The 24359-nt window shown below is 41.3% G+C and overlaps 1 protein-coding gene across 1 annotated transcript in view; it reads left to right on the forward strand.

The window, feature by feature from the left end:
• Positions 1-2800: 2800 nt before the first annotated feature.
• EMC3 (ER membrane protein complex subunit 3) overlaps positions 2801-24359 on the forward strand; it is a 46002-nt gene continuing 24443 nt past the window's right edge. Inside the window, exons 1-5 of the mRNA XM_006872191.1 lie at positions 2801-3063; positions 16778-16835; positions 17164-17257; positions 19042-19146; positions 19944-20025. Of these exons, the coding sequence (XP_006872253.1) occupies positions 2909-3063; positions 16778-16835; positions 17164-17257; positions 19042-19146; positions 19944-20025 (494 nt within the window). The 5' untranslated portion in view covers positions 2801-2908. The remainder of the gene's footprint in view (positions 3064-16777; positions 16836-17163; positions 17258-19041; positions 19147-19943; positions 20026-24359) is intronic.

Here is a 24359-nt window from a genome sequence, read left to right on the forward strand (position 1 = left end):
CGCACAAGCAGAATGCGGGACCTTATCCAGAGATGGAGGCAGAAATGGGGGCACGGAGAGAGGGAGCGGCTGAGGACTCTAGATTCATGGACTAAGAAGAGAGGGACTAAGAGCTGGTGGCCAGGAGCAGACTTGCAGAATGTGCCCTTTGGATTTGTAAATTATTATATATGCTTGAGTGGGTTTTTTTGTTTGTTTGTTTGTTTGTTTGTTTGTTTGTTTGTTTTAAAAAGCTAAAGTGAATAGAGAGAAATACTGTTAACTGATGGTACATGGAGTGGATTATAATCAATGTAATGAAACAAGGTATATGATTTGTTGAATGTAAAACTGATGATATGCCCTGTAAACTTTCACTCGATCCACAATAAAAACCTTAAATTAAAAGTAATTTAAAAAAGTGAATAGAGGCAAATGTTGTTAACTGTTGGAACATGGAGGGGATTGTAACCATGTGGTGAAGCAAAGTGCATGATTTGCTGAATATAAAATTGACGATTTGCTTAGTAAACCTTCACTCAATTTACAATAAAAAGAGATATTTTTTAAAAGGAGAGAAAGAAAATGAGACTACAGAGGTTGGAGAGGGCCTGAAGTGCATGGCATTCTAGTCTGTTTTGTAAGCCAGACCCTTCCTGTCTCAGTGTCTTTGCCCAAGGTGTTCTTTTCACCTGAAATGCTCTTATCTAGCTGGAAACAACTACTATTAAATGTCATCTTCCTTGAAAAATTTCCTTCTATCACTAAGCAGAAGGTAGTGGTGGTGATATTCTTGCCTTTTATGCAGGAGACCCGGGTTCTATTCCTAGCCAAAGTACCTTATACGAATCCACCACCTATGTCAGGGGAGACTTGTGCACTGCTATGATGCTAAACAGTTTTCAGCTGAGCTTCCAGATTAAGGCAGACTAGGGAAAAACGGCCTGATGATCTACTTCCAAAAGTCAACCACTAAAAATCCTAGGGAACACTCCCTGTCATAAGGATGACACAAGATTGGGCAACATTTCATTCTATTTTGCATGAATGAACTGGGCTAACTTAACAGCAGTCAATCACAAGTAACAACATCCATGAGTGAATTGGGAGTTTTGGTGTGCAGGTTAATGTAGCAGACTGCAAAGTCAGTTCGAACCACAAGGTTGGCGGTTCAAGCTCACCAACCACTTGGAAACGCTATACAGGGACTTGACATAAAAAACTGTTAAATGCTTTATACTTAATAATTTATTCCTCACAGAGCTTTTTGAGGGAAGTACCATTATTATTTTCTTATTTAGTAGCAAAAATAGCCCTGGTGGCACTACAGGACAAGCACTAGACTTCTAACCAAAAGATTGGTAGTTCAAACTTTCTGTTCCAGTAAAGATTTACAGCCTCGTAATTCTTAGGATAAGGAGCTCTGGTATAGTACTGGTTACTAGTTGGGCTGCCAACCACAAGGTCAGCAGTTCGAAACTACCAGCGGTTCCGCGGGAGAAAGATGTTTTCTGCTCCCGTAAAGACTTACAGCCTCAGAAACCCTGTACAGGGTCGCTATGAGTCAGAACCGACTCCACGGCACATCACAATTCTTAGGATGGCCAAACCTCGTCTCTCATACTTTGGACATATTGTCAGGAGGGACCAGTCGCTGGAGAAGGATATCATGTTTGGTAAGGTGGAGGGTCAGAGAAAAAGAGGAAGACCCCTAGTGAGATGGATTGGCCAAGTGGCAGGATAGATGGATTCAAGCGTGGCAACAGCAGTGAGGTTGGCCCAGGACTCAGCAGTGTTTCGTTCTGCTGTACATAAGGTCGCTTTGAGTCGGTACCGACTCAATGGCACCTAACAACAACAACAATTCTTATAAGTAGGGATCGACCCTGTCACTGGGTTATTGAATGGCAGAGCTAGCATTCTACTCAGGCAGTCTAGTATGTGCACTGGGCTCTACGTAACTACGAGGATGGTGCAGGACACTGCTGGGCATAGGTCGCTGAGTTGGAACCAACTCAAAGGCACCCAACAATACTTATTCTTGATTATAATGTCTCCCAATAATAGTTAACTTTTACAATGTGCCAAGAGTCCTGGTGTGGCGATGTAGGATAATGCGCCGGGCTACAAGGTCGGTTGGAATCGCAAGTTCGGCAGTTCAAACTCATCAACCACTCTTTGAAAACCCGATACAGGGTCGCTATGAGTCGGAATTGACTCGATTGGCAACAACAGTGTGTCATGTCAGGTACTACTGTATGTGAGCTTCTAAAATTATCTGTTGCCTTGTTGAATACTCATAACCACTACAGCCATTTTGCAGAGGCAAAAACCAAGGCTCAAAAGTTGCACACGAATCAGGGCACACATGCTTACTGTGTCGGCCACACCGTCTCGCTTCCAGGGAGACTTAAAGGATGGGACGATGGGGCCAGCTGTCTGACCATTTCACCTAGAAGGGGGTGGAAGTAAAATCCTTTCTCACTTCCATCATTTTAACGACCCAGGGAGATTATCCAAAGATACTAAGATAAATAAAGAAGCCGAGGTTCGGGGCGCAGAGGGAAAATCTAGGCTCAGCTCGAGAGTAGACATCAGGGCGCAGGGGCGCGTGTCCTCAAGAAGTTACCACCGCTGCTCCACTTACCAGTCCGAAAGCCGTCACTACCTCTAGCTCACCACTTTCCCGCCTGCCGAGACGCTCTGACGACATAAAGACGCGCCACGCGGTAAACCTCACAAATCTGCGCCGGAAGTAGGCGGCTGGTCGGCCCAGCTGGGAGTAACGTGCGGCAGAAACCGTGGCTGAGTGCAGGTCAGCCTGGCTGAGAGGCGTGAGAAGGCCGAGAGGTGAACCCCAAGAAGAGGCTCTGCGCCCCGGGGAGAAGAAGTCCGGTGACTCTCAGCTAGGGGCTGTCTTTCAGTGAAGATGGCGGGGCCAGAGCTACTGCTCGACTCCAACATTCGCCTTTGGGTAGTCCTGCCTATCGTTATCATTACCTTTTTCGTGGGCATGATACGCCACTATGTGTCCATTCTGCTGCAGAGCGACAAGAAGCTCACCCAGGAACAAGTGTCCGACAGGTCAGCGCCCTCCCCTCCGCGGCCGGCCTCACATCCTGGTGACCTTGGGCAAAAAAGTGCTGGGGGTTGTAAGTTTGCTAGGGATCGTATCGCGCGCCTACTGACTGCTATCCTGGCCAAGTTACCTCTCCGTTTCACTTTCGCCATGTGAAAAATGGGTATGATATACCTTCTCATAGAGCTTGCATGGGTATTACTTAAAATGGTGTCTGTAAGGACTTTGGCTTGTTAAGTACAGTGGAGTCGGTACCTACTCATAGAGACCTTGCACAGGGTTTCCTAGGCTGCAAATCTTTACGGGAGCAGCCCTTCAGGTTAGCAGCCCGATTGGTAACTACTGTTGTTGTTAAGTGCCTTCGAGTCGGTTCTGACCCATATTGACCCTGTTTAGGGTTTACTAGGAGCAGCTGGTGAGCTTGAACCACTGTCCTTGCAGTTCAAACGGCTTTGCAGTCTGGCGCATTAACCCACAGTGCCACGCCAGGACTCCTTGTAACCACTAGGCGACCACAGTTGTTGCTGTTGTACGCTACCAGAAATACGCGTGAGAAAGATGAGGCTTTCTGCTCCCGTAAAGATTCGCAGCCTCGGAAACCCTGTGCCAGGTCACTATGAGTCGGAACTGACTCCACAGTACTTAAAACAACAACAATGACTTTGGCACAAGGGCTGGTATGTATTAAGTGCTCTTTTTTTTTTCCTCCTCATTTAAAGTCCAACTTTCTGGTAGGGAAAAGTGCATCCCGGGTGCTAGGTATGAAACTTCTTTGTAGCATCCACTCGTGATTCTCTCGGTTTTACTAAACTACTGTGATAATTAGTTTAGATACTAAGTAGCAAAACACACTGCAATCTGTACAATTGTCAGTAGGCATTGTTGTTGTAAGTACCGTCCAGTCCAGTAGGTTCCAACACACAGTGACCCGCTATAGTTTCCAAGGAGCGGCTGGTGGATTTGAACTTCAGACCTTGTGGTTCACAGACCAGTGCTGATCCTACAGCGCCACACTAGTAATCAGTAGTAATTGAGGAGTCGTTGTTGTTAAGTGCCATTGAGTTGGTTCCGACCTATAGCAACCCTGTGTAAGGTTTCTGAGGAGCAGCTGGTAAGCTTGAACCACCAACTTAAGGTTCACATGGCTTTGCAGTCCAGCACAATAGCCCACAGCGCCACACAAAGACTCTAATTGAGTAGTTGTCATTTCCTTTCCTGGAGTGGAAGTAAGTTCTTTATGTGGTCATTTGAGATTATTTTAGGTGATACTTAGATATGTGTGTGACTCGCACCCTGCCCCTTTATTAAATAACAGTTTTCAGTCAGTCCTGATTTTTTCCCGAAAAGCCTGTGTTTACTACGACTGCTTTAACAAAATCCCACAAAGTAGGTAGCTTGGAAAATAGATATTGTTTCACAATTTTGGAGGCTGAGTCTGAATTAGGGTGTCAGCAGACCATGTTATCTCCAGATGCTCGAGGGTAAGGGTCTTTCTTCATGTGTCTGTTTCTTGTAGCCCCCACATGGCCAATCTCCTCTCTGTGCTTTTCCGTGTCTCTTCTCTTATAAGAACACCACTCAAATGGGATTGGGGCCCACCGTACTCCACATGACATCTTTAAATACCCTATTTCCAAACATTCACTGGCATGGGGAGTTAGGACTTTAGCATATTTTGGAGGCCTGCACAATTCATTGGAGACTCTGTCTTTAACATCTGCTTGTTAAATGTCTGGGAGCATTGATCAGGTCAGTACTTGACTGCTAAAGGAAAGGCTCGTAGTTTGAACCCAGCAGCTGCTTTGTGGGAGGAAGATGTGGCAGTCTGCTTCCATAAAGACTGCCACCCACCCACTACCATCTACTCGATTTCGACTCATAGTGACCCCATAGGATTTGCAGAGTATAAATCTTTATGGAAGCAGACAGCTTCAGCTTTCTACCATGGAGTGACTGGTGGGTTTGAACAGCCAACCTTGAGGTGAACAGCCCAACACTTGGAAACCCTGTGGGATGATGGTTCTACTCTGTTCTGTAATTCATCATGAGTCACTCAATGGCAACAGGTTTGGTTTTTTGTGTTTTTAAAGGTTTTTATTATGGATTGAGTGAAAGTTTACAGGGCAGATCATCAACAAATCATACACCTTGTTTCAGTACAATGGATATAATCCCCTCCTTGTACCATCAATTAACAATATTTCTCTCTATTCACTTTAACTTTTTTTAAGAAACCAGAACAAAAAAATACACTCAGGTATATATAATAATGATTTACATCTCCAAAGGGCACATTCTGCAAGTCTGTCTCCTGGCCATCAGTTCTCAGTCCCTCTTTTCCAATAATCCTAGAGTCCTCAGCCTCTCCCCCTCTCCAGACCCCATTTCTGCCTCCATCTCTGGCATCACTGCTTCTCTGGATAAGGTCCTTCATGCTGTTTGTGCTCTTCTCCCCTGATGGTCCTGTTGTTGTTAAGTGCCATCCAGTCAGTTCCGACTCATAGCGACCCTGAACAGGGTTTCCGAGACTATAAATCTTAACGGGAGCAGAACGCCTCATCTTTCTCCCGCGGAGCAGCTGGTAGTTTTGAACTGTTGACCTTGTGGTTTGCAGCCTGATTCGTAACCACTAGGCTGAGCTCCTAGGGTCCTCTGTTTCTGGACTGTGACATTAACCACTCCCGTTTTTATTACAAAACTTCTACCTTTTACAGTTGTGACAGTCACAATTAGTCATGATAACAATTATTCACTATTGAATCATATGAATCATCCTCATTTCTTTGCACCAAACCCATCTAGACAAGGTGAAAACTTCAGTTGGGGACTCTTTCTACCCCCCACACTCTCGTAAACTAAACTCCCTCTTGAAACCTTATAAGCCAGTCACTTTGTGCCTTTATCACCCCCTTATTTTAGGTAACTGATGTCTAAGTTGCCTGTCCCTATCTACCCTGTGTACAGAAGGGATAGCTTTGATACATATGTGAAGACTCTTTTCCCTCTCTGTTGGTATTTAGAGTTACTACTGCCATGAATATAGGTCAGGTTTATCAAATTGTAGCAATTTACCCTTGTTTCCTTTATAAAATTTTTTTTTTTTTTTTTTTTTTAATGTACTCTTCCTCTGGTCGAGTTCTGATTATCAAGCCTACGAGGCCAGGTCAAATGGGTACTGTCTGCAAGTTTGGGTGTTCTTGTGCATCTCCCCTCACTTCATATCAGCTGGTAGTTTCAAACTGCTGACCTTAAGGTTCACAGCCCAATTCGTAACCACTATGCTACCAGAGCTCCCTATTCTACAATAGTAGGCAAGAGAAACTAATATTCATATGACAGCCAAGAATTTTAGTATTATTTCCCCTCTTCTAACTATGCCTAGATCCCTGTATCCCAGAGCCCTGTTGTTCCAAGGTTGAGTATGCATCACTATTTACCTCTGTCCCACTTAGGCCTTAAGGAACTCTGAAACCCTGTACAGGGTTGCTATGAGTCGTAACCGACTCCATGGCACATAACAACAACAACTTAGGCCATGCAAACCTGTCAGAGTTCCCCTACCTATCTTGTTCTTCCGCCTCCTCCCCCTTCTTGTATTGCCCTCCCCAACACCTGAACTAAAACTCCCACTGTTGTGGTTACCTTATATTCCATTAACTCTTTCCTCCATTTAAAACAGTCTATTTTATCTAATAATCTACCTGACCTTCCCACCACCTGGATCTCTTTTCCTCTGTGTTTACCTTCTTTCACATCGTAATTGTTTTGATCATAGACTGACTCCCAGATCCTCTGTTCTTATAATTTTATTCTGTTCTTGACGCTTCCGTTTGTTGATTGAGTTCAAGGTGATGCTGCCATGTATATCATTCTCTGGTTGTTGTCAGTTCTTGTTGGTTCTCAGTCCACAGAACTTCCTTTAGGATGTTTTTCATAGCAGGATTGGCTTTGGCAAAATCCTTTAGTTTCTGTTTATCTTGGAATGTTTTGATTACACCATCATATTTGATTGACAGCTTTGCTGGGTAGAGGATTCTTGGGTGGCAGTTTTTTTCTCTTTCAGGGTTTTATATATGTCTCCCCTTTGCCTTCTTGCCTGCATGGTTTCTGTTGAGAGATCCGAGCTTAATCTGATTTGCTTGCCTCTGTAAATTACATTTCTCTTTTCCCTAGCTGCTTTCAGGATTCTGCCCTTATCTTTGATTTTGGAGAGCTTGACTATTATGTCTTGGTGATTGTCTTTTAGGGTCTATCCTTACTGGGGTTCATTGAGTTTCTTGAATGCTTATCTTTTCGCTTTTCAGGACATTAGGGAAATTTTCTTCAGCAGCTCTTCAACTATCTCCTCTGTCGACTTGTGTGATTCTTCCTGTTCCAGAATGCCAATAATTCTTAAGTTATTCCTCTTATCATGTTGTCCAATGTGAATCTTAGGCCTTCTTCAGATTCTTTTAATTCTTTTTTGTTCTTGCTCTTCTATCTTAGTAGTGTTGAGAGATTTATCTTCTAGCTTACTAGTTCTGGCTTCTGTCTCTTCAATTCTACTCCTTTGCCCTTTCAGTGTATTGTCCATTTCTGATATTCTGTTATTAATTGTTTGGACCTCTTTCTGTAGGTTTATAATCATTTTTCTGAATTCCTTCTCCAGTATTTCCAAAGCCTGCCCATCTTACATTATGGAGTGTACAGTATGGAAGTCTACTTCCAGCTCATTTGCCTCAGTCACTTTATCTTGGTCATCTACTTCTGTTTTTTGGGCATATTCAGGAGTTATCTGTGGCCTTAATATTTAGATGGGTGTGTATTTTGGTAATTTTTACGCTTTCTGATTGCCTCCAGGTAGATGTGATCAGAAGATTGGCTTCCCTTTTCACTCTGCTTCCTGAGAAATTTCAAGATGCCTCTAATGGTCGTTGTGACGTAACTCAGGATTTAATTTTCAGCGTGTTTCCTTTTCAGTCTGTCTGTCCCACTCCACAATCCCTGTTCAGGCCTTTTTTTCTAGTGATAAATAGTTCAGGGCTAGCTGTCGCCGTTTTACACTGCTGTTTGGTTTTAAGTGGAAACTGTCACTTTAAATTTCAAAGAGATTTGTGTGTATGCATAGTAGAACCCTCTGGGGGTGGGGTGTCCACTCGCTTAGGCACCCCTTCTAGTCACCAGAATGGAGATGCACAGACAGCGAGAGACCAATGAACGTATACCAAAAAAAGAATGTCCACACCTTTATCTCCTCGGTTCTGTTAGGCGTCCATGGCTGCCCTGATCCTTCCCCTGCTTGGTCTCACCCAAGATGGCGGCTCTGGGAGCAGTTGAGTATCTTGAATTAGAAAGCAATGGATTTCTTGCTTCTGCTGCAAATTCCCCTAGCTGTAAACCTTCCAATCTTCTAAATGTTCCGTTATATGTGGTTCAGAGTTCTGGCACCATCCCCTGAGCCTGCTTGGTCCTGTATTCTTGTGTTGTTGCTGACGGAGCGCCTTACTGCACTTCCACCTGATACACCATCTTGTTTGTTCTCCCAAGTTTGGTTTTGTAATCTCCCATTTTAGCAAAGAGTGTAAGCCTCAGGCCCCGAACTTTCTGAGATGTGAAACTTTACACAGACTCAAAACTTTCTATAAGCAACATTATCTAGACAAAATTATTAGCAAGCAATACTGATTTTTCATTTGCTGGTAATTTAAGAAATTCCTTTGAAACTGACATTAGTATAAAGAATTGATACGTAAAAAATATTAAATAAATATTGTATAAGTGCTAGGGGAATAAGACAAAAGGTTATAACAATGAATATTTTTAAAGTACTACTTTATTATTGTTAGTATGCCCCCTAATTATGCAAGGATGAAAAATAGCCAACCTATATTAAGTGCGTATTCTATGCCATGCACTGTGATAAACATTTACATTCATTCATTTAGTAATTTTATGAGTTAGGTACTATTCCACTTTGTAGAAACTTAGATTTAAGTTCTGTGGCCATCCCATGGTCATACATTTAAGTAAAATCTCCTGATTCTCAAGTCCAAGACTCTTTTCCCTGGTATGGCACTGTAGGATAAACATTGGACTGCTAACCACAAGATTGGTGGTTCAAACCCACAAGCTGCTCCTTGGAAACCTTGTACAGGGTTGCTATGAATAAGAACTGACCCGATGGCACTTAACAAAATCTGCTTCTTTGATTGTGTTTCTGTGGCATCACGTTCAGAATTGATCAGAGCCAGCTCTCTGGAAATAATCTTAAGAAGTCAGTTCAGAATGGAAGGCTGTAAAAGGACACACTTAGACAGTAAGCACTTACAGGCGTCAATAAATTGTTCTGATTTCATTCTCACAATAGTAGTGAGGTTTCTATTCATAAACCTTATGATTTAGGAAAAGGAAGCCCAAGCCCACTTGTACCCACCCTCCTCTCCACCCTGACTCTCCACTCCCCACCTTGCAAAGAAGTCCATATTCTGGATTATGAAAAGAAATTTTTACTACAAATAAGTGACAGCAAAGCATATAAGGAACTCGTGTATGAAAAGAAAACAAATAGGCCATTCTTAATAATTTATGTAAAGCCTTCGACTTTTTATTCCTTTCAGTTGTAAGATGTGAACATTTCTATTTAGTTAATTATTACTGACACCTTCACCCTCCTTTAGAATATAGGTGGTTAGGAGACTGCTCCTGAAATTCCCTCGGGGTGGGGCTAACTAGTGATTTGGGCTGGCATCAGTTAAGCCAGTTGAGGAATCCTGGTATGGCGCTGTAGGATAAGCACTGGACTGCTAACTGCAAGGTCGGTGATTCAAACGTACCAGCCTCCTTAGAAACCCTATACAAGGTCCCAGGAGTTGAAGCTGACTCGACAGTACTTAACAACCACCACCACCACCACTTGGTTAGACGCCTGCCTAGCTGTGTGAATCTAGAGAAATGCATTTCATCCCACTGAGTCCTCCACCAGAGACCTTTCTGGACATATTTGCCCTGTAAATTGTCTCAAATTCATATTACTTCAAGAGACAATCTAAATGCTCATCAACAGAAGAATGGTTAAGCAAACATATATAAGCACAATGGTATACTACGCAACAGTGAGTGTGGATGAGACTGCAAAACACCTCACACTGTGGGTGAGCCTGGAGGACAGTATGCTGAGTAAAATTAGTTAATCACAAAAGGTCAAATATTGCATAAGACCACTGTTGTAGAAAAAGTTTTCTTCATAAAAGAAACATTCTATGACAGTTATACTGTGGTGAGAGGAGAAATTGTTCGATGGCTATAGTGTAGATGCACATTGGCATCGGTGATGGGGCAGGCAGTGTACAGTGGCGGGGAGGTTGGCAGAGAAAGAGCCAAGGTGGGAAATATAGGATTTGAAGTGGATGGAAGTGAATGCTGTTGGCTGGTGGTACATGGAGGGGATTGCAATCATTGTGATGCAGCAAAGTGTGTGATTTGTTGAATGTAAAAACTGATGCTCTGCTCTGAACCTTCGCTCAATTCACAATAAAGAGTTAAAAAATCACAGAAAAAAGAAGAAAAGGAAGCCAAGATAAGTTAAATAGTCTACCCAGTAAACTGGTCAGTCACACTCCCAGGTTAAATCCTCTAAACCATAATTCCTGTTCTCCTAGATTTCTCTCCTACAATTGTTTGCCCCTAATCCATGATGCGATATTAGAGCTATAGTTGTAAATGATATCATACTAAAACTTCCTTTTCTAACCCAAAATGAAATTGACAATATAGGGTCTATATACAATAACAAAAAAGATGATGAAAGTAATAGTACTCTAGCTGTGACCATCAGGAGGAATAAAAGGAAAGTAATTAAGACAGGAGTCTTGGTGTGGCATTGTGGGATAAAGCACTGGATGGTAAGGTTGGTTTGAACCACAAGGTCAGAAGTTCAAACTCACCAGCCACTTCTTGGAAACCCTATTCTAGGTTACTATGTGTCGGAATCACCTTGAAGGCACTTAAAAACAACAACAATTTAGGTTACGATAATTTATATTTCTTAAGTGCTTGTGCACAGCTATTCTAGAAGACATGCAGAAGTCAGATACCTGCATCTAGATTTTTTTAAGTCACCATAATTTCAGCAGGTTCAACGTAGGCTGGTAGAGATGTATTAGTTACTTAAATATCACAGAATTCAGTGCTTTCCTGGATGTGGTTTTTCTCAGTGATTTGCTATTCTTGATAAAGTTTTGAAGAAAACAGAATGTAATTTTCTGTGTATTCATGCATCGTTTGTATGCCTGGAAATTCAATAATATAAAAATAAAATGGAATTAGTCTTGAAATCCAGATTATTTAAAAAAACACACAATTAGGTGGGACATCCAAAAGTAGTACAGAAGACGGGATAGTTCTTTGTATTGTAGGACCATCCCAGCATTGAGGGATGTCCCAAACAAATGGCAGTTGTGTAACTTACCTTCACCCCGTTATTTTGACAATAAAAAACCCATGCCCTCAAGTTGGTTCCAATTTGCAGTGACCCTAAAGAGCAGAGGAGAACTGCTTCCTAGAGGTTCTGAGCCTCAGCTTTCTCCCATAGAGCTGCTGATAAGTTTGAACTCCTGACTTTGCTGTTAGCCCAACGCAGAACCGACCGTATCTCACAGATTTCCATAAGGCCCACTAGAGGACAGTACTGCCCCATGGAGAACCACTGCTTGAAGGAAAACGCCAGCCATATCTTTTGTTGTAATTTCCCCAACCCTTAAGTAAGGTGATACCCCTAGAACCTGCCAGCTCTGACATGGTGGCTTTGTCCCAACCAGATCATCATTTGAACCCAGGTATGTCCCTGCAGATGATTTTGAGCTTGTCCAAGGATATCTCGTGTGGCATTGTAGGATAAACACTGGACCACAAGGTCTGCAGTTCAAAACTCACCAGCCTCTCCTCGGAAAGACTATACAGGGTCACTATGAGTTGGAACCAACTTGATAGCACCTAACAATAACAAAGGCAAAAATGTTTTTTAGTTGCAAAACACTTCTCTAGATACAGTATTAATTTTGATTAGCCTTAACATTGTGAATCACAAAAGGGGACATTTACCCTCTTAAATTATGAAGCTTTTACTGCTTAGTTGTTAAGTGCCACTGAGTTGTTTCCAACCCATGATGACTCTGTATAGAGTTTCTGAAGAGCAACTGGTGAGCTTGAACCACTGACCCTGTGGTTCAAACAACTTTGAAGTCCAGCAGCAGCATATTAACTCCACAGTGCCACACCATACTTTAAACTTTACTAATTTTTTTAAATTTAATTTTCTTGAAATTTACTTGATTTGCTCTTCATGTGGCAGTTCTGTAATTGCACTATTCCCTCTTTTTACTTTATGGGAGTTTTGTTGTTGTTGTAAACTAATATCTCTGGTCCCTGTTTTCTACAAGTCTTATAGATTTATTTATCTGTATCTGGGTTGAGTTCCCAGGTGATATTTTTATATAGGTTAATCTCACGTTTTCTGCCATTGTCGGTTCTCTATTCAAGGAACAACTTTTAGCATTTTGTGTAAGGTTAGTCTGGTTTTTACAAATTCTTTTAATTTCTATTTATCTGAAAATGCACTAATTTCTACATCATAGTTCCGGGATAATTTTGCTAGGTAAGTGATTCTTGATTGAAAGGTTTTTTTCTTTCAGAGTTTTATATATGTCATTCCATTGTCTTCTTGGAGTCCTGGTGTAGTGCTGTAAGCTAATGCACTGGACTGCAATGTCACTTTGAATAGCAAAGTCGGTGGTTCAAACTCACCGGTTGCTCTTTGGAAACCCTATACAGTGTGGCTGTGAGTTGGAACTGACTCGACAACAAATTGTTTTCTTGCATACATGGTTTGTACTGAGAAATGAGAGTCTAGCCTTATTAGTTCTCGTTTGTATGTAACTACGTTTTTCCCAAACTGTTCTAAGGATTTCTTTCCTTGACTTTGGTTTTGAAAAGTTTGATTATAATTTGTCTTGGTATTTTCGTTTGGTGGTCTCTTTTGTTTGGAGTTTATTCTGCTTCTTAACTGCATGGCTTCTAAACTTTCATGATTTTAGGGAAATTTATCTCTAACAACTGTTTGACAGTTTTCTCTATTGAGTTTTTAAGGTTTTTTGATTTTTTTTTTTTTTTGTCCCTGTTCTGGAATATGGAAAATGTCACATGTTAAGTTATTCCTCTTAATGGTGTCCCACACAATTCTTTGGATTTTTTTCTGTTGTTCTTTATTTCTGATTGCTCCTCTAACACATGAATATTGAGAGATTTGTATTCAAGCTCACCGATTCAGCCTTCCATTAATTCTTCTTCTCTGCCTCTTCAATGTATTACCTATTTCTGAAATCTTAGTATTAATCTTGATTTCTGTTTGCTGCTTTGTAGGTTTTCTAATTTTTTCCTTATTTTGTCTTATTTGTTCTTGTAATGTTTTCCTGAATCCTTCTAAAGTTTTGGCTGTTTTCCTTAATTTAATTTACGACTTTCTCCCTTCTCTATCCGTTGAAGTTACCTAAACATCAGTCTTTGAATTCCTTATCTCTGATAGTTCTGATACTGTTTTTGAAAGCATTAATAGTATTCTGACTCTGTATTTTGGTCACTTCTTTGAGCTACTGTGCCTCGCTTATTCATGTAAAGCTGAATTTGACTGTTGTCTCTGAGACATTGTAGTGTCATTGTATTTATATTTATATTAATTGTTGGTATTTTCTAGGCTCTCTTCACCTGCCTCCCAGTGGATGTGATAGAGACTACCAGTGTGTATGCAGTCCTCTGTTCGTTGTTTGTGGCACACAGTTCAGGGGGATTTTGTCTGATACCAGCTGCTGATTATCACTAATCAGAGTACAGCAGTGGGAAGTGGTCCTTGCCCAGTGTGGAGGGCTAAAGGAGACAGGGATGTGGCCTGGCTGTAAGGGCACAATTGCTGTCTCCAAAAAACAGATAACAGCACTCAAACATCTGATGAGGCGACATTCATGTGCATTCAAACGTAGGCTTGGTACCCCCAGTACCTGGCCCTATGCAGAGCAGAGCCTGCATACATACGAGGGGGTGCTGCTGTCCACAGGGACTGGCCAGGAGGGCACAGAAACAAGGGAGAACCATAACCCCTTTGCCACCAATCCCCAGTGAGCATCCTATACCTTCAGGCTGCTATGCAGATTGAGCGGCTCACAAAAGCTCAAAAAGGCCGTGCTGTGCCATATGTAGAAATGAAAATTTGCTTTTAAATTTCTTACAAGAATTTGCAGGCTTCACAGAATACACTTATGAATTGGAGTTGAAGAGAGTGAGTAATATACAAAGAATAATTTGAGATTGTCTTTATTCAAGGACTTAAAATGCCTCAGAGTCATAATTCTCAGTCCCAGTTCTGCATAATTGTTCCACGGTGTAGATGCAGGACACCTAGCTGAATTTCTGTTGATCACAGTACCTGGAAAAGTCCTGAATGGTCATGACTGTGAACAAAGTTTTATTGATGACTTAGCCTGTGCCCTGCACTGTGCTGCATGCACAGGTGTGAAATAAGATGAGCTCGGGACCCTACTATCAGGGAGTTTTAGTCTATTCCAAGCACACAGAGGAAGAATAATAAGACTTTCAGCATTTTTCTTCTCTTTTTATTTATTTATTTTTTTTGGTGCTGAAACCCAGGAACAAACCATCTTCTGCTCTTACTTGATTACTGTCTTTCTCCCCCATTGACTTTAACCTTCTGGGATATTTGGCTTTTGCTCACTTTCATTCATATCACCTAACAAAATCCCTGGCATTCAGGTACCCAAGAAGTATTTGTTTAGTGAGAGAATAAATCTGTTACTATACTGAGTAGAAATTGAGGCTTTGGGAACTTAAGTGACTTGCCCAAGATCACAGAGCTAATAAGTGACACAGCCAGGATTGGAATCTGTCTGTACAGAGCTTAAGTCTTATAGCCTTTATTCTAGACCCAAAGAGCCCTGGTGGAGCAAGAGTTAAGCTTGACTGCTAGCTGAAAAGTTTGAACCAATCCAGCAGCTTTGCAGGAGAAAGACCTGGTGATCTTCTTCTGTAACGATTACAGCCAATATATGGGGTGATTCCATTCTGTCTCATGGGGTCATTGTGAAGTCCGAATCACTCGACAGCACTCAACAGCAACGTTCTAGACCTAGGAGTCTGTGGGTAGTGCAGATAGTTAAGTATCTCCTTACTCAGTACATTTATCTCATCAGAGACCAGCACTGATGCATAATCCACACCAAGGACGTTTAGACGAACTCTCAGGACACAGAATTTATTACACATCAGCTCTGTAGGCCTGTGCATAGCCTACTCAACTGTACAGTACAACAGGGCAGGAGGAGATCATTCCTCAAGGGCCCTAGGCATCACGGAGGGCTTCATGGAAAAGGTGGGGTGTGAAGAAGGTGTTAGACATGATGGAGCAGAATTGGTAACAGAAGGGCCCTAGAGCTTTCCCTGTATCATGCTGAGGGTGATGAGAGGACCTCAGGTACTGACTGCTTGGAGCAGGTGGTTTGTATTGAGGAGCAGAGAGGGAAGGAAGCACTTGTGTTTATTTATGTCTATAATCTCTGATTTCATCTTTAAAAGAAGGCTTGCCCCCAGAGTTAAAGTGATTTGAAGTAAATACTGCTAACTGATGGTTATTGTTCCATCGAGTCATTTCCGACCCATAGCGACCCTGGATAGGGTTTCCAAGGAGCAGCTGCTGAGCTTGAACCGCCAACCTTGCAGTCTGGCACATTAACCCACAGTACCACACCAGGACTCCTAACTGATAGTTGTTATTGTTGTTGTGATGTGCCATGGAGTAGGTCATAGTGACCCTGTACAGGGTTTCTGAGGCTGTAAATCTTTACAGGAGCAGAAAGCCTCATCTTTCTCCTGCGGAACAGCTGGTAGTTTCGAACTGCTGACCTTGCGGCTCGCAACCGGATTCGTAACCACTACGCTACCAGAGCTCCTTGTACAGGGAGGGAATTGTAATCATTGTAAACCTTCACTCAATTCACAATAAAAAGTTAAAAAAAAAAGAGAGATGCCGTTAAAGTTTGGGGATTTCCACCCTTAGAACAACTTTTGAAAACCTGTAAAAAATTTGTATTTTGATATATTGTATTTGATATTTGTATCTTAGCAGCACCCACTGGTTTTATAACACCTTGTTGTCTTTAATGATTATCTCTTTCTAATGCCACCAAACCATTTCATTTATTAATTCAAGAAATGTTTATTGAGAGTTTATTAATAGCCTAGTTCTGGATGGAATTTTCTATTTGTTGCCTATTGGATAACAACCTTTTCAAGGCCTGTACTCATTTCTCTGTGGATTTTTAGAAGTTCCGTCTTTTATCTTCACTCTTCCCTTCTCCTTCGACGTCACATCTTTTGAGCAGTCTCTCGCTGGTACTCTTTTCACTCAGAGAAAGTTCCTTCTTGTAAAAACTGAGTGTAATGTCCCAAATGTACCTGCCTCAGAAAGTTTTATTTAGAAACACAGTCACTTCTGAAAAATACTCTTTGGAAAACCTGACTATTGGGTTCATATATGTCTGTCATATTATCTTAAGGATACTCAGATTTTTAAAAAGTTTCTGCACAGGGTTGTGGCCAACTGGGTCTTCTACAAAATTCTTTCATTTTCTTCTAGTGTTTCACGTTTTAAAATCGCGTTGTCTTGATTGTATTTTTCAGTCAAGTCCTAATTCGAAGCAGAGTCCTCAGGGAAAATGGAAAATACATTCCCAAACAGGTACTTGTTTATCTTTTATTAAAAGCTCCACCATTCACTGTTGAGGACACCTGAATATTTTATAAGGGGACTCCTTGGGGAAAGCTGGAGATTTGCAATTCAGTAATTAAGCTCTAGCTTAGTAGTGTTTGCTATCATTGTGACTTCGCCCTTCTTAGGAAATTGTTTTCAAATGTGACTCAGCTAAAGTGACAGGTCAGCTGCCAAGTAGGCTGACCGTTCTGAGTGTAACAACATATTCCAAGGGCCTCTGACTAAACCTCTGGGGAATCATTTGACAATTTGCTGGGTTCTAAGATTTAAAAAGATTTTTTTTCCCCCTTACTAGTCCTTCTTGACACGAAAGTATTACTTCAACAACCCAGAAGATGGATTTTTCAAAAAAACAAAAAGGAAGGTAGTGCCCCCTTCTCCCATGACAGGTATGCTTACTCCCTTCTCTTATCTTTAAGGAAGATTTTTAACTTCACTTTGTTTTTTATGTGGTGGGGAAAGGCCATGGGGTGATGTTGTTGTTGTTGTAAAGTACCATCCAGTCAGCTCCTACTCATGTGACCCTGTATAGGGTTTCTGAAGAGCGGCTGGCAAGTTTGAAACACCAACCTTGCGGTTTTAACTCACCTTGCCATCCACTGCTTTATCCCACAGCACCATATCTAAATGTTAAATTGTAGATAGTAATTGAAGGGACTTTGTTGTTGTTAGGTGCCATTAAGGCAGTTCTGACTCAGTAATCAATGAAAGTAGAATTCTCTTTTTCAAATAGATCTTCCCGGAAGCCCAGTATAATGTGGATAGAAAGGGAACTCTCTGCCCAGTATAATGTGGATAGAAAGGGAGCTCTCTGCGGAGGAGCCAGAGCCGTGGCCTAGGGCTATCCCCTTTGCCCCTCCTCAGGCTGTGGGCTCTGTGAAACACAGAACAGCAGGCCAGTCCCAGCTCCACCCAGTACCTAGTCCTGGTCCTGATGAATGGCCACTTCCCAAGACCAGTCATCTCTTTGTCAGACAGACTGTGTGGCCCCACCTACAGTTTGCTCCAATAGATTTCTTAATTTTACTGATCTCAGTTGTGTGAAACATTCAGCATCTTTAAAGAAAAGCAAAATAGGTTATGATTCTATGTGGGCTGTTGTTTGATTTTAGTCCTCATGTCTTCAGGTGAGGTCACCTGCTACTTTAAACCCATTCAGAAAGTACTAGAAATAATTTTAGCACATCTTTTAGAAAGCCTGCAAGAAACAGAAGACCAATAAGTACATGAAAATATACTGGACCTTACTAATATTCCATGGAATGCAAATTAAAGTAAGATGTCCTCTGTAGTCCATATAATTGGAAAAGGTCCAAGTGTTTGACCAAAGCCATTGTTGTCAGGTCATGGGAAGGTCAACTTTTCACTGTCACAGGGACTACCAAAGAGTGAGGCCTGCTTGAAGGACAGATGACAATAGCCATCATTTAAAAATATGTTGTTATTGTGAAGTGCCATCAAGTCAGTTCCAACTTAAAACAACCTTGTATAAAGTTTCTGAGGAGCAACTGGTGGGTTTGAACTGCTGACCTTGCAATTCAAACCAAATTTGCAGCCCAGTGCTTATCCTCAGTGTCACAACAAACCCTTTAACTCTGAACTTCTGCCTCTAGGACTGTCTCTTACAGAAACACATAAACATGCAGAGATTTATGTACAAGGTAGTATTTGGCTGCATTGCTTATTGACAAAAAAAAAAAAAAAAATGCTGGAAAGTATCTGTAGGTCCACTCAGTGCAATCTTATGCAAGCATTGAAAAGAATTAGAGATAGATATTACACCAGTATGGAAATACCACTCATAATATAATCAAGAAGCAGAATTCTAAGCTCGTTTTTGCTGTTAATTGCTGTAGAGTTGGTTCTGACTCATAGCGGCCCTGTATAGAATTTCCGAGGAGCGGCTGGTGAGCTTGAACCACCAATCTTGCAGTTCCATTCAAACTGACCTTGCAGCCATCCTTTTATTGTATATATGTGCAAAAATGGAAGGATATGTAACACATAGTTCAAAATGCTTAGGAGAGCTTGGGCAGTGAAACGATGTACATCATACTTTTGTGTGTTGTCTATATTTGTATTACTTTAACAATCAAATTCATTAAAATTTTAAGAAAATTGGGAGGAAGTCCCTGCCACCTGAGGTAAAAGGCAATGTCTATTTGTGTCTCAGATCCCACTATGCTCACGGACATGATGAAGGGCAACGTAACAAACGTCCTCCCTATGATTCTGATCGGCGGGTGGATCAACATGACCTTCTCAGGCTTTGTCACAAGTAAGTCCCAGAGCCAGCATACCTCACGCTTACTCGCTCTGCCAACCCAGAGAAATCCAGGTACTACTGAGACAGTAACATCATGGGGCCTACGACTTGACTGGAAACCGAGAACCTTCTTTGAACAACAACAATAGTAGTATGCTATGATTTTATGCTTCTTTTCCCAAACTAACTTTATGGTTTAGATGCTCTTTTTTTTTCCTCATTCAGTTTTATAGTTTTTGTTAAACTTTAAAATGTATGTCAAAATAGGTTTAGTTACACAGATTACAAAAGAAAGGTCTGGGCCCTTTTTGACTAGTAGGGACTCAAAACAAGTGATTTGCTGCTTTGTATCTAAAGCTATCCTGGTGTTCTAGCTGAGTAGGATAGAGGGAAGCTTGTTTTGACTTCATTTGCCAGGTGTTAGGGAGGAGGGGTGTTGATTGCTTATTTGTAAGTTTGTTTGATTTTATTTTAATCAGTTTAGTTTCTTAGTAATATCCTTTTTGTGCATATATTCCATTTAGGCTTTGATGGATTTGTATTGGCTCCTTTCAGATTTTAGATCACAGCTCAGTTTGAGTCCCTACTTCCTCTGCATTGAGCAGCTGGTTTTAGTCACAGAAATGTTAGAAGAGTGACATTTTTTCCAAAAAATTCTCACAAGTTTCCTTGTGAAATCATTTTCCTAAGCTGTGTGGTACAAAGTTCTCTCTTCCTTGGGGAGAGACAGAATATGTGCGTTTCCACTTACACAACCTTAAAGGTGAAAAGCTAGGAGCATTCCTGAGCATGTTCTTTCTTCTCTGCAGCCAAGGTCCCATTTCCGCTGACCCTTCGTTTTAAGCCTATGCTCCAGCAAGGAATCGAATTACTCACATTAGATGCATCCTGGTAAGAGCTTTCTTTTATTTAATAAAAATGCAAACCAAAACCTGAAGTCGGGCATCTCTCTTTTTGTTAACTTTTTATTGTGAATTGAGTGAAGGTTTGTAGACAAGATTATCAGCTTAACATTCAACAAACCATACACTTTGTTTCATCTCAATGGTTAACATTCCCTTCCCTGCAACAGCAGTTATTCTACTTCCTCCTTGTGGTTCCCCATTTACATCTCGTATTTCACACATGATTAGAGCAAACAGAGTTGATGCACACATACAAAACAAAAAAATAGATATTCATTTAAATGTCGGAAGGGCACATTCTGCAAGCCAGCCTCCTGCCCATAAGTTCACAGCCTTAGTCAGACTGTGGGCCTATAGCCTTCAGCTGCTCTGTCTCTCCAGGCCTGCAACTGTGCTTTTCTGAGTACGGATCTCATGCTCTTCTTTCTGGATGGTCCTGGGATTGTCTGTTCCTGAAATGAAAGATCTCACACACACACCCTTAGTTATACATCTTCTATAATTTCAGTTTTTACAATAGCAAGTAATTCTTGTGACAATTGCTCACAGTTGAATCATAAAATCCTATCAGCATCTTCCCCCACCCCCTTTCACCAGACCCATCTGGAAAGGAGGAAAACTATTCAGTGGGGATTCTGCCTTATCCCCCTCATTCCGAAACTAAGCACACCCATGAAAACTTGTAAAAGCCAGCCACTTCATGCCTTTATTGTTGTTGTTAAGTGCCATCAAGTCAGTTTAGATTCATAATGACCCTGTAAAGGGTTTCCAAGAAGTAGCTGGTGAGTTTGAACCATCAACCTTGTAGTTCAAACCAACCTTGCAGTCTAGTGACTTCGCCATTTTTGATAGCCAATGTCTAAATTGCCTGTCTCTATCAATGCACTACACTGAGGCTACAAGCATGTTACTTGATATGAAGAATCTTCCATTCTGGTTGGAATTTTGAGTAACTGCAAAAGTCCAGTTCATCACATTGTAGCAGTTCACACTTGGTTACCGTATCAAACATCTTTTATCTTCATCTGGTTGGATTCTGATCAGCTCAGCCCTGGTCATTCAAGCTAGATCAAATGGGTACCAGTTACAAGTTTGGGAGTTCACGCACATCTCCCTGCATTTCAGACCAGCTGGCCCCTTCACTTTCAGCCCTTGTCCACAAAGGCGAGATCAGTGCCGATGGGCTCAGGAGTTCACACAACTCCCAAACCAGCCAACCCTTCCTCTTCTCTCTCTTATCTTATGGGTATCAGTGGAACACCTCCAGTCTCAGCTTGTCTTCATTACTGCAATTCCTCCACTTCCACCACAAATAGACCCAGGTGGTCACCAGCAACCATACTAAACTGATCACACGCTCCCATTAACTTTTCAGCCCTATTGTTAAGTGCCATGGAGTTGGTTCTGACTTACAGTGACCCTATGTAGGGTTTCCAAGGAGCAACTGGTGAGCTTGAACCTCCAACCTTTTGGTTCAAACCAACTTTGCAGTCCAGGTTATTAACCCACAGTGCCACTCCAGGACTAGAAATAGGGGTTTCCCTTGATGGGCTCACTTTTCTTGCCTTGATGCCTCTAAAATAAACAGTTTGCTGGAAAGTAAAAAGCCAAACTGGCTGCTTTTTTTGCTTGCCAGTTCTTTCAGTGAGAATCTTCTGTTCTCTCAGCAATTCTGGGTGGTCTGCTTGTCTTTTCAAATGCAAATGTTCTGGGTGGAGCTCAGGATTCTACCTAAGGCTCCATACTTTACAAAGGCTTAACAAGCCTATTTCTCTGGGTAAATTCTAACTCCCCTTTTAGCAATTCCAGTCAGTTATTGGCTAAAGGAAGGCTTATAAGCTTTCTATAATCATAATTTTCAATATTCATTTTTATCACACATGAATGTCTATTTTACATTATTTACATAATAGGAAGGGGAACAAACACATCAGCTTTTTTTTCCCTCCCTTACCCATTCAGCCTGTGTCTTAATCCATGTATCTACTCACAAAACACTGTTGTTCTAAGGTTATGTATATATCACTATTTACCTGTATACCATTTAGCCCATGCATACCTAAGTCTGCCCCTATCATTATTCATTTGCCACCCTCCTTCTTACGAATCGGGCTGTGAACCTTAAGGTCAGCAGTTCGAAACTACCAGGCGCTCCGCGGGAGAAAGATGAGGCTTTCTACTCCCGTAAAGATTTACACCCTCGGAAACCCTGTACAGGGTCGCTATGGGTCGGAACCGACTCGACGGCACTTAACAACAACAACAACACCTGAGCTTAATGGAGTCCTGGTGTGGCTCTGTGGGTTAATGCGTCAGACTGCAAAGTAGTTTGACTGCAAGGTTGGTGGTTCAAGCTCACCAGCTGCTCCTTGGAAACCCTATACAGGTCCCAGTGGGTTGGGATAGACTTGACAGCACTTAACAACAACAACAACCTGAGCTAACATGTCTACCCTCTAGCCAGGGAATTATTCTTCCCTCCCTCCCACCCTAGTAACCGTCAAAGAATGTTTCTTTTAAAAAAAAAAATGTTTCTTTTAGTATGGAAACATTTTCTTAAGCTTTTTACAGTAATGGTCTTATACAATATTTGTCCTTTTGTGAGTAACTGATTTCACTCAGCATAATGTTCTCCAGGTTCATCCATGTTGTGAGGTGTTTCGCAGTTCCATCCTCACTTTTCAAGATTGCATATTGTGTGTATGTACCAAAGTTTGTGTATCTCTCCTTCCATTGATGGACACTTGGCTGTCTCCATAGTTTTGCTGTTGTGAATAGTGCTACAGTGAACACTGGTGTGCATGTACTTTTTTCCTGGCGCATATTTCTTGTGATTATATAGCAAGTAGAGGAATTGCTAGGTTATAAAGTATTTCTATTAACATCTTTGTGAGGAAACACCATATTGTTTTCCAGAGTGGCTGAATCATTTTACAGTTCCACCAGCAATGTAGTCTCTCTCTACACCCTCAGCAGCATCTGTTGTTTTTAACTTCACTGTTAATGCTGGTGTGAGATGGTATTTCATTGTTGTGTTTATTTGCATTTCTCTAATTGCTAATGACCACCCTTACTATAGTGACTTGTGTGTTGCTGTGATTCTGGAAGCTATGCCTTGGGTAATTTAAATACTTGTAGGATCACCCATGGTGGACAGGTTTCAGCTGAGCTTCCAGATGAAGACAGACTAGGAAGAAAGAGACACAGAATACTTCTGAATATTTAGTCACTGAAAACCTTATGAGTAGCAGTGGAACACTGTCCACACCAGATGATTGACTATTTAAACACCAGAATATTGTCAGATATAGTGCCTAGAGATGAGCCCTGCAGGTTGCAAGGCACTCAGAATACAACTAGGGATGAACTGCCTATTCAATGTAGAGTTGGCTGTGATGACTTGAATGGAGTATAGCATTTGTGACCTTCATTTGCTGATGGGGCACAGCTCAAGATGAAGAGAAACAGCTGAAAATATCCATTAATAATCAGCACATGGAATATACAAAGTATGAATCTAGGAAAATCAGAAATTGCCAAAAATGAAATGGAACACAAACATCAATATCCCTAGACATTATTGAGCTGAAATGGACTGGTATTGAATCTGACAATCACGTGGTTTACTATGCCCAAAATGACAAATTGAGGAGGAATGGCCTCACATTCATCAGCAAAAAGAACATTTCAAGATCTGTCTTCAAGTACAGTACTGTTTGTGATAGGATAATATCCAATCCTACAAGGAGGACCAGTTAATACTATTACTCAAATATACGCACCAACCACTAAAGCTAGTAATGATGAATTTGAAGAATTCTACAACTTTCTAGTTGGAGATTGATCAAACATGCAATCAGTATGTATTGATAATTACTGGTGATTGGAATGCAAAGGTTGAAAACAAAGAGGAATGATGAGTAGTTATAAAAATATGGCCTTGTTGATAGAAACGATGTTGATGGCATGATAGAATTTTGCAAAACCAATGACTTCTTCATTACAAATATCTTTTAAGCACATAAAAAACGACCATACTCATAGATCTCACCAGATGGGCTACACAGAAATCAAATTGATTACAACTGTTGAAAGAGATGGTGGAAAAACTCCATATCATCAGCCAAACAAGGCCAGGGGCAAACTGTGTAGAACAGTTTGAAGAAAATGAAACAAGTCTGCAAGAGCCAAAATATGACCTTGGACATATCCCACCTGAATTTAAAGATCACCTGAAGAACAGATTTGATGCATTAGACACTAAAGGCTGAAAACCAGGAGAGTTGTGGTATGACACCAAAAACATCATACAGGAAGAAA

The sequence above is a fragment of the Chrysochloris asiatica genome, unplaced genomic scaffold (genome assembly GCF_000296735.1).
Source record: "Chrysochloris asiatica unplaced genomic scaffold, ChrAsi1.0 scaffold00186, whole genome shotgun sequence".
NCBI classification, from domain to species: domain Eukaryota; kingdom Metazoa; phylum Chordata; class Mammalia; order Afrosoricida; family Chrysochloridae; genus Chrysochloris; species Chrysochloris asiatica.